This window comes from Anguilla rostrata, chromosome 10 (assembly GCF_018555375.3).
Source record: "Anguilla rostrata isolate EN2019 chromosome 10, ASM1855537v3, whole genome shotgun sequence".
NCBI classification, from domain to species: Eukaryota; Metazoa; Chordata; class Actinopteri; order Anguilliformes; family Anguillidae; genus Anguilla; species Anguilla rostrata.
In genome coordinates this window covers 28244380-28255053 of record NC_057942.1, presented here as the reverse complement: position 1 = coordinate 28255053, position 10674 = coordinate 28244380, and the positions used below count along the sequence as shown (strand labels likewise).

At 36.5% G+C, this 10674-nt stretch overlaps 1 protein-coding gene across 1 annotated transcript; it reads left to right on the top strand.

The window, feature by feature from the left end:
• The first annotated feature begins 62 nt into the window (after positions 1–62).
• On the top strand, positions 63–10652 carry mrps30 (mitochondrial ribosomal protein S30). The gene is made up of 5 exons (XM_064296338.1): positions 63–672; positions 4422–4567; positions 5715–5820; positions 7412–7588; positions 9855–10652. The coding sequence occupies exons 1-5, from the start codon at positions 87–89 to the stop codon at positions 10112–10114; spliced, it is 1275 nt and encodes a 424-aa protein (XP_064152408.1). The 5' UTR covers positions 63–86; the 3' UTR covers positions 10115–10652.
• Positions 10653–10674: the final 22 nt, after the last annotated feature.

Here is a 10674-nt window from a genome sequence, read left to right as displayed (position 1 = left end):
ACACTCCTTTCCTGACGGTGGCGGTAATTCTCTAAAACGTTGGTTCGAAAACGCCATAAAACCAGAAGAAGAAGAAGAAGAAAAAGATGGCGACGTGCACAAGACTAGCTCCTCTAACAAAACGTGGGGTAATCTCGAGATGCAAGCGAAACCTGCATTCGGACACTTTGAAGTTTGAGCCTGTATATCCGGTCATCCAACCATCCAAGACCGCGAAAAGTAAAGCTGCTAAAAGACAACGAGAAGAAGACTACCTGAATGAAGTACGCTCCGCAAGCGTACAGGACAAAATCCGGTTACTCACTAAGATTCAGCGAAGGAAATACGTCTTGTACCCTCAGACCTTTGCACTCAATGCGGACAAGTGGTACCAACACTTCACCAAGACCGCATATCTACCTGGTCTTCCCGATAAATTTTCGGTCGAATTAGGTGAAAATAGTAGTGAAATATTACAGGTAGCGCCAGTTAACGGTGACGATAAGGCCTTTTCAGATCTCCGGTCCTTGCTTTGCGATTCGATTTTGCAGGAGTACTTCTACTTGAAGAAAACGAAACCATTTTTGCAGAAAGAGCAGCAAACGTTCGCTTCACCGTTCCTCAGAAACCTTGTCTCTGGAATCACCAGTGCCCTGGCCAAATACAGTCCTTTACTTAAAGTATCATGTCTCGGTAAGCCGAACAACGAACTATTTTTTAAAATTATATTTCTGTTTTATTTTAAATTTAATATTAAAGTTGCTAGGGTATGTTCTAACAATTATTTGTGCGTATGCTAGATACCAGTCAACTATACATGCATGTTACTAACTTCGTAGCTGTGTACTACCGAGCTCCTTGCAAATTCGTTAGAAACTAAGGTCAAGTCCCCATGCCACAGTTATTTGCCATTTTAAATCGTCCCTGAGTATCTACAAAGTAAATGTGTGAAGATTATTTGGGTGAAAAGGTATCTGCATATTTTAAATGTATTTTTTATGCCCTCGAATAGGCTGTTAAACTTCATGAGCTCGCTACTTTCCCTGAGAGCTCACTTACCTTATTGGCTGAAGGTCCCTCACAATGTATACTGCCATCATTCTCACAGTAATGCTGGCTAGTTCAGTGAAACCAATGTCACACAGTAGTGGCTTCTATGTAATGTAAGCCTTAGAAAACAGTATTTATATTAAAAAGGAAATGGCAAACTGTGTTCTAGCTTTATTAGTAGCCGATACATGACAGATATGCCAAATATGGAGCTTCCAGGTGCCCTCATTGTCGCATAGATCCATTTAACACCCCCCCCCCCCCCCCAAACATGACACTGGATGATGGTGTCTGTCTGGGATGTTTTCACCATCATAAATACGTATTCTGTCATAGCAACAAGGTAAGCCCAACAGTAGTCCAAAGGTATATACAGTGGTGAAAAATGCTGCTCATTAAATAGCGAAATAAACAAGGACTATCACTATCTGTGACTAAATATGGAATAAATATACAATCTTACCTCTGATTTTACATGTAAAAATGTCCCTTTCAAGATTCAGTGGTCATTCATTGTCTTGAACAATCCGTTTGAGAAATAAATACGCAAATCAAAAGCGAGGATAGGTATTTACAACTGCAACGCCAGAACTACACTTGATATTTTGACAAGTAGAACTCTGTTAAGCCTAGTCTGGTTTGATTGATAACTCTTATCCAGTAGAGGATAGTATAAGCTTTCCAATGGTGTTTCATGTCTTATTTTAAATTCATTACAAGGACAGGGCGGCGCGCAACAGCTTCAACTGTTGCTTCATCACAGCGCTGTGCAGTAAAGCATTATATTACGCAGCAATATAAAACCGCTCGTTGCTGCGTAATTATTTGATTTTGTCAACTCTTCAGCATAACTAAAGAAAATTCCCTGGGGAGTGGGTCAGAACTCAGGAGAGGAGGAGGAAGCATGAAGTCTAGCCAGGATGCATACAGAGATGTAGCTACACATTACTGCGTATAATATTTCAGTTATTTGCATCGTCATATTTTTGATATTGTTATTCGCAGTGGTCGTAAGAGACAACTGTTAGCTTTTGGTAATAATGCTCTGAAGTTTTGTATTGGGCGCTAACTAACAGGCCTAGCTGTTGCTACAGGGGAATTGTTGGCGTACCCTAGGCAGTGTCAGTGTAGTGTGTTGGCTCGATGTGGCCTACTTTGTTAGAATTCATACCACTCATAATGAAATTGAGTGTCTTTTTCAAGCGGTTTGTGCTATTCTCTAATTCAGGGATTTCCATTGCTGTAGTGTAAGCATTCATAGGTGGCTCTGCCATGTGTTATGTTTGATGCACTGATTTATCATGAAGCTAGACCATCGCCAACATTTTTTCTGATGGTGGAGTATTATTTTATTGTAATCTTATTGTACATAATGGGGGGTAGTACTATCTGCATTGGCTATACATGTCACTTAGGGCATGGGAAAGTTATTAAAATTTACTGTGCTGATATGTGCTAGATGAATGCGCTAGATGAATGAAATCTGACATCACTGCAGAATAAAGAAAGTAAAAACAATTCTTGGATTTCATTTTTGTTTTCCAAATAAGTTTGTCCTGTAATGTAAAAATGTAATGTATTTGTGTAGTGGAAATTACCTTAATTTCCCCCGGTCAGTGAGAAGAGTCCAACAGACTCCCTTACAATTTGTGAGATTCCCTTAGGATCAGGGGATTTTGTCATTTTGGTACAAGTGTGCTCTGTATTCAAGCTTTGAACCATGTCTGTACTGTATATATATATATATATATATATATGTATATATAATATATATGTATATATATTTTGGAGATAATGGGGTTTATTTAAGATTGAGGGTTCTTATAAACAGCTCAGGGTTTTAAGGGAGTTTAAGGGGTTATTCCAGTGCTCCCACTAGCCCGTGGAATACTGCGTCATTGGAACGCAGGACATTTCAAAATCTTTTTTCCACTAATTCACTTGTGTTCTAATCAAAATGATGTTTTTTACATATGCATACCCTCAACTATAACACAAAATTTTTATTGTTCATTATTTTACGATACTTGTAACATAATCAAGGTAAAACAGTGGGATTAGCTGGGTGTAATAAGATACAAATAATGTTTTGGCATTCTGATAATATTTTTTGATACAGGCTAAGGATATTTAAGAAAAAAAAAAGGTCAGAATTCTGTTTATGTTGAGCAAGCTAGCTAGAGTGTGTAACATCTCATTTTTTTAAATTTTTTTTTTACTTTTCTTTCATTCTTTCACTTTGAATCTCATAGTTATGCCATGGCTGTGTAAATATTATGATCAATAAACATATAGGTCCTGACCAAAAGACAATTTGTTCAAAGAAACAGAAGTAATTATTTTGTTGTGTTTCAAGTTCAGGTAATCACCTCTTGTAATCTTAAAAGAAGGCCTTGGAATATCTGCATGTTTTTTTTTTTTCCTGCGTTTTGTCTTTTTCTTGTGCGTAAAAAACATAGAATCCTTTGTTTAGTTATGAATTAGTTACTCTCCTAGGCTTGTTTCATAAAGCCATGGTTTGTAGCAGTGTTCCTCAACCCAGGCTGGGTTGCACACACTCCCGGTGTTTGGACAGCATGGCTGCACCTGTATTGTTGGCCTTGTATGAGTGGTTTCACTGAACAGAACTGCTCCCATTGTTACCATTTATCCCAATCTCATTTACTTTTACATGAAGGAAAGATGAGATCTTTACCTGACCCCTTTCTGGTGGCCAGTTGCTCTTATTAGCTGAAGATAGTTATCAAATCATGTTAGGCTAGGTATTTGCTTTGCTGAGGTAAATCTGGATTGTGTAAACAAATCCACTCTTGCTCGTGACCAAGCAGCTGTATTGAGATGAAATGAGAACGCTGTAGTTTCGTATTTGGAGTTGGCTCTGTAGTGGAAAAATCATCACGCACTGTTAAGGGGTTTTGACCAAATGAAGTCCTTTTATTCATGCAACATGGAGAGCGCAAGCATACACACATACACAGTGATTTGGGTCTGCTCTGTCTAGTGCAGGTCAGGCAAGATAATTAAACATTCAAATGGTTGCACCCAACTACAAAACAACTTAAGCACGCACCCAAAAGGATAAGCCTTTTTCTGTAGTTTCAGACGCACCATAGCATTTGCAAAAACAGTTTCAAAACATGTTCTTTTCTCAGCAGCTAAATGACAGGAACAGGATGTTTATTGCTATTATTTAATAATATTTTAATACTAGTATAATTGTTGTTTCTTTTACAAATTATTGGACATTTTGCATATGTGGTTGTAGCCTTTTGTTGTTTCCAGACACAACCCTATGCAAGGATGACACACTAGTCATTCAAATGAAGTTATAATTATTGGTTGCCATAATGACTTCATCTGATACCAATAATAAAAAATGTTCTCTTTCTTAGATTTCAATCCGCAAGTGAATTTCTACTGGATGAGAGGGGAGAGGACCATTCCAAGAGGACATCGGAGTGGTCGAACAGAACCTGTCAGGTTCCAGATCGACGACAAACCAAACTGTCTAATAAGGGTGCCGCAACAACTTCCAGAGGTACCAAACAAATCTGACAGACACTTGCAGTTTACAATGCAGAGAAATGTGCAAGGGAATTATTAAAAATAGCGTACTTCTAAAAAGGTCTTTCCATTATTTATTTTGTTGGTTAGGTTTTTTTTAATGAATTAGTAGGCTTCATAAATGTCAGGGTACAGTATTTGAATAAGAATTCATGTTGTGCATAAGGTTATGCAAACATTGTTTTTTCCATTTTGACCATTTGAAGATTTCTGTACTGTCCTTTGTTTAGCTATTGTTACAACCCCTGTCGTAGGTTTATTTACATTTCTCTCTTATGCGTGTGTTTCGATCTTCATGTTTGGTATGTTGTTTATCTCGATTGCTTTGCATATTCCACCATTTTTTTTAGTTTGATACCGATTCTCGTCTAGACATTCTGGTTTATTTACTGATTAGATCTTGTGTACGACCACTGACTTGTTCCCTTTGACTCCAATTCTTTCCTTAGCCTTTCTAGTCTGTTTGCCCTGTGATTTTGTGTGTCTGACCATTCACTCTTACATAATTTTTCACAGCACTGTAAGTTGACAAACTTTTTTGAATCCTACAGTATCTCCTGTTTCGGAACAGTCATGTTGTGTGTGGGGGTTGTGGTAAAAGATTTCTTTTTTTTTTGTGGAAAAGATAAGAGAGTAGCTTACCTGTTAGCCATCTTGGAAGCATACATCTGGCTGATGCATTATGGGAAAATAAAACTATTGTAGTGTACAAAAGTTTAACAGACGTTGCAGATATGAGATGGCATTGGACAAAATGATTTTCATCAGAATTATTTATATTTTAAAACTCATTTTCATAAGGAGTCAATTTTACAAAACTTTGATTCCTTTTTTTTGGGATGGTTTCAGTACATTTGATTTATGATGCATTCAAATATGTATTCAATACATCCAGATGCGTTGCGGTAATGAGAATTTCGTCTGAAAATGCATTCAAATTTTAAATTATTAAATTATTCAAATATTTTGTGCATACAATAATAAAATGGTCTTATTGTATTCTTTTAATAATTTGATTTTACTATAAAACATTTATTAATTTTATTTAATGTTCAAATGATCACTGCCAATGGTGTGAGTTTGGTTTCATGACTAATTCACGTTTTTAATCTTTCCTTTAGATGGTGCCTCTTTGGACAGAAATTTCTGCCGAGGTTCCTGAGATCAGATATGCCCCCGACCTGCTTCCTTTGTACAGGAGACAGTATGACAACCGCATTTTCACAGGTACCAGACTTCTATATCAAGAATAGGTTTACGCTGAAAACAACTGTTCAGCAAGACCAGCCATTATATTTGTTGACTGTAATTAGATAGAATCCGAGAAAGAATAATCAATCTCATTCTTCTTTCTTCCCATTTTTGGCTGGACCGGCCCTACAAATGGGAATGTCTGTCACTGAGTGATGAAGTTACACCATTGGTCAGCCGGTCCAGCCATATACTAGGTTTTGACCTGGTCTTGTTGTCCATGCTTCTAGTCCTGCAGTTGTTATACAGGCCATACAAAATGCATACCATATTATTCCACTATAGGTGCAGATGGTTGCCTTTCAAAATCTTAATTATAATATTTTTATATTATTAATTATTTGCAATTAAAGATGCAAAAATTGGCATCATTCTGAACTTCTTAACTCTTCATATTCGCCAATCATCATACAGTAAATCTATCAGTTTGGTTTTGAGCCATTGGGAATTTGTCCTTTTTAAAAAATACTTTTTCAGCTCCATATGTAATTATGAATTTTGCAGCTGTTTGCATGTTAATCAGATTATCGAACAAAGGGATTCTACTTGCTGGCTAATCGTATATCCGTATTTATTTTAGCAACCATGTTATGCTCGCATTGGCAAGTTAGTCAGCTAAATGGTTTAACTGCTTCTGCAAGGGTATTTGCAGTTACTACTAGTGACATTGCATTGAATCAGCCTTGACAAAAGCTAATATTATAGATCTTAGAATAGCTGAGTTGATTGAGCCTGGCTGGCTGAGCTCATCAAGGTATTTGTCTAACCATTTAAATTCACAATAAAACGGCCACAATAATGACAGCTATAAAGTTACACTGCAAAATCATGAGGTTTTAAATATATTTGGTCACAACAGGGGGGGCATTTACATAAATATTTACCATGAAACTTATATTCCGTGACATTTCCTGCTAGAGTCAGGTTTCTTAATATCTTGGAACCACAAAATAAAGAAAAATAAAGCTGGAAATTTGTTCTTAGTGTGGTAATGAGTGGTGATCATCAATTTCCCATACAAATGTTAATGTTCGCTGCATATATATTATTGTTTTTTTATGATGGGACCAAAGAGGCCTTTGATGTGAAATTAAAATTTTACATATTTTAATATATGGAAAACTAAGAGAAGCAGAAAATTGAGATTATGAAGCAGTAAGGCACTATTGTATTGGTTTAAAAAAAAAGACTGGAATCAGGCATAATCAAAAGATTATTAAACAGTAAGCCACCGATATTATAAAACCTCAAATAAACCCGCCAGTTTGAAGTTGTCCTATTTTATGATTCTCAACAGTAAAAACATAATGTTATTGAAAAACCCTAAAAGATCTAATTACTTCTTTGCCCCACCTCCTCTTTTCAGAAATCTTTGTAACGATCGTATTTTGTGATGTTGAAGGTGGAGGAAGTCAGATACTGTCAAATTAGCTATAACCCCTTTTCCATTGAAGAATTATATCGCTGCAACTTTATGAGCCAAGGCTAATTTAAAATGAGTTCAATAGACTTAAATTCGACAGTCACCAACAGCACTAATCTTTACTTTTGTACTTATTTTTATTAGGGTCCAAACTTGCTGACCCATGCAGCTATGGCCACACGCAATTCCACCTTGTAATGGATCGTTTTCACAGGAGAAACTTTTCCAAGGCAAATCTTGTTGACCAGATTGAGGTTCACTTGAGAGCCAATGCTGTTGCCAGTCTCTTTGCCTGGACTGGAGCACAGGCTATGTATCAAGGTGAGTGCTATGTCTGCTCTGATACAATTTCACGAGTATGCTTATTATAGCAGCCATGTTTCTCGAGCTACCGACACTGTTCAAGTTTTGGCTTGTTCAGAATGATGTGGATTCAGCATGCCTTTCAAGGCTGAAGACCATGTCTGGAATTAACTTGTGATTTTAATGGACACGCCCAAATCGGTCAAGTTGATTAGCTTGCAATTTAGCTTCGCAATTAAGTTAGGGACTAGTACTGATGGTTCACACCAAAACTGACATTAACAACCAGATGTATGATTAATGAGAAGGTATTTTTGGTATTTTTCAGTTAATTCAAAATTTTATTGACACACAATGTTTTCAATTGTCCATGTTTAATTCACTTTTTCCACACTGCATGGTGCAGTTATGAAAATACCAGTTTCTCCACAATATAGTCAGATAAATATGCCAGCTGTCTTGACAGACTGATGACTATGCCAGCTCTCCTGCTTACCTTAATGTGTGATCAAATACTAAATTGGCAACTGTATATATCAACATATGTAATGACCGTGCCTGTAGACCACTTGTTGATTTCTTGTTATATGTGCACCTTAGGACTGACAGAATTCACTGCTACAGTGGCTTTCTGCCACTCCACATACTGTATTTTCTTATTGATTGACCCAAGGGGAGGAGGAGGAGGGAGGATGTTGAGTTTCTCATGAACAGTTCAGTTTTGCGGTTTACAGCTTTGATTAGTCAAAATAGATTAACTAGCCTAGGCAGTCACATGATCACTTTTTATAATATGAGGCTAATTATATTGGCTTCAGGGTTTTTGCTAATAATCAGCCATGGAGCTGTGCCACAACGATTTAGAGCGGCACGGTAACAAATCCCCCAAAATCAAATCAATTTAAATGTCAAATTTGACATTTGAATGACAACACTATATACAACAATATACAACATTTATAAAAAAAATAATCTGAACACCACAATGCATGAAATGCTGAAAACTGGCATCGATAATACTGTATGCAGTGTAAAAAAAATAAAAATAAAAAAAAAAGCCCATGTAATCTCGCACATTTTATCACTCCAGCTGTGTAGGCTACCCCATGTAGCAACAATGACCAATGTAAAGATTTAGCACTCGGTGACTTAAACGTCTCAAGTACACGAAGCAAATATACAGTGGGGATCAAAAGATTGAGGACACTAAGAATTCCTGGTTGTTTTCATTATTTATGAAGGAATATTGCAAATATGATACTCCAGTAATACTTCTTATTCAAGAATGGATTATTGAGAACAGTTACAAATGAAAAATTTTACAAATTTCCAAAACACTTGTATGAAATGCGAAGTTGGAAGTGTGGATATCTGATCTGTCCACCATAAGCTAAGCATTTCTCTATTCGTGGTCACACTGTTTATTTCATTCATTGCGTGTCCTTGATGCTCAATATGCAAATATCTGGGCTCTTAACAGCTAAAACCATCTAGTACTTGGACTGCGCTATGCAATATTGACTGACACACCCCCAGCAGAGGCTCGTTATTTGCTGAAAATCACAAGTATTAAAATAGCAGAATTATTAGAAAACATATGGCCTCACATTAACTTTTATTTGAAAATTGTTAACCACATTAGGGAGCCCAGCTAAAATTGGCAGAACATGCACCAGAGGCCTACTCAATGAAATAGCAAAAAAGAAAATTCAAATATAAAGCGTTTTTACCCGGCGAATATCTAAGTGGAAACACGTTACATATAGCAAGGCATTTTTGAGGTTAGGGGTTCCGTATTTAAGTTGAAATATTAACCATACCCTAGGGTAGTTATGTAGGCTAGATTACAATGACACAGCTTCAAAATGACTGTCTTCAAAATACCAGGTGCTAAATGCAGTTTAATGCAATGACATGCCAATTTGTCTAATGAATAATGATAATAAATTTATTTTATATACCGCTTTTCATGGTATCAAAGAGCAAAAAGCTTTACAATACATGATACATACATACATACAATGTATCATACGATATACAATGAATCATACAATGATGACTTCTAGGCAGTGCTTTGTGTGAGTAACTCACCATTTCTGTATGCTGACCAGTGACCATGTGTTTTTGTTGATGTATATTTATACTCTGCTGATGAGGTAAAAGCCTATAGAATTTGTAGTGTCACACATAATTTTGTGCCTTGTACAGGACATTTCAATTTTTGATGATTTTCAACCACAACTTCCTGTATTTTCCAACATGTTCTCTTTCTCCTTATGGACAGGTTTCTGGAGCCACGAAGATTTGACTAGGCCGTTTGTGTCACAAGCCATAATCACAGATGGACAGCACTTTTCCTTCTTCTGCTACCAGTTGAACACGCTTGCTCTGAATGACTCTGGGAATCCCAGAAAGAACCTTTGCTGGGGTACCGAGAGCATGCGGCTGTACGAAGCCATAAAGGATGGGAATGTGATTGGGTTGGACGACAATGTTTTGAAGCTTCTGGTCAAGTTCCTGCTAAATGGGGCTAAGCTAGTGTAAAGATATGATAAATGCAATTTGGTGATTTTCAAGTAGTTACTGTTCAGTGGGTGAAATAATGTCAATGAAGTTGGTGCAGTATTCTAAGCTGAGTTGTAAGCCTTTTTTTTATTTATTTATTTTTTTAATATACATTTTTTGAGCATTTGTTAATAAAATGGGTGCAGGTTGAATGTGATTTTGTTAACTTTTCTGCAGCATTTCATTGGAAAAATTTGACCAACTTTCTAAATCTAATCTAAATTATTTGGCATGTAGCATTTACCTGTAAAAAACCCAGATGTACTGAACATTGTCATGCATAAATTTGTGCTCAAATAATGTAGTTAAAACATAGCCTTGTGCCCTATTTTGTTTCATTTTCAGATATAATCAGCTTTAATTTCAATTTCTAAGTACCGTGGCTAACGTTAGCATGCAAGCTGATGGCCAGGCTAGCTGATTCTAAAGCATGCCTCTCAGATGATAGTTTGACAACAGCTGATGGTCAGAAGATTATGTCCTGTCAATCAATAAATATTCTATTGTTTATTTGTAATTCAAGAGGTGGTTTTCATTTG

Bases quoted from the DNA above. Each gene is read 5' to 3' on its own strand.
- mrps30 (XM_064296338.1), top strand. From the start codon at position 87: ATGGCGACGTGCACAAGACTAGCTCCTCTAACAAAACGTGGGGTAATC. The intron at 5,821-7,411 runs GTACCAGACTTC...TATTTTTATTAG, and splicing joins TGACAACCGCATTTTCACAG to GGTCCAAACTTGCTGACCCA. The intron at 7,589-9,854 runs GTGAGTGCTATG...CCTTATGGACAG, and splicing joins AGCACAGGCTATGTATCAAG to GTTTCTGGAGCCACGAAGAT.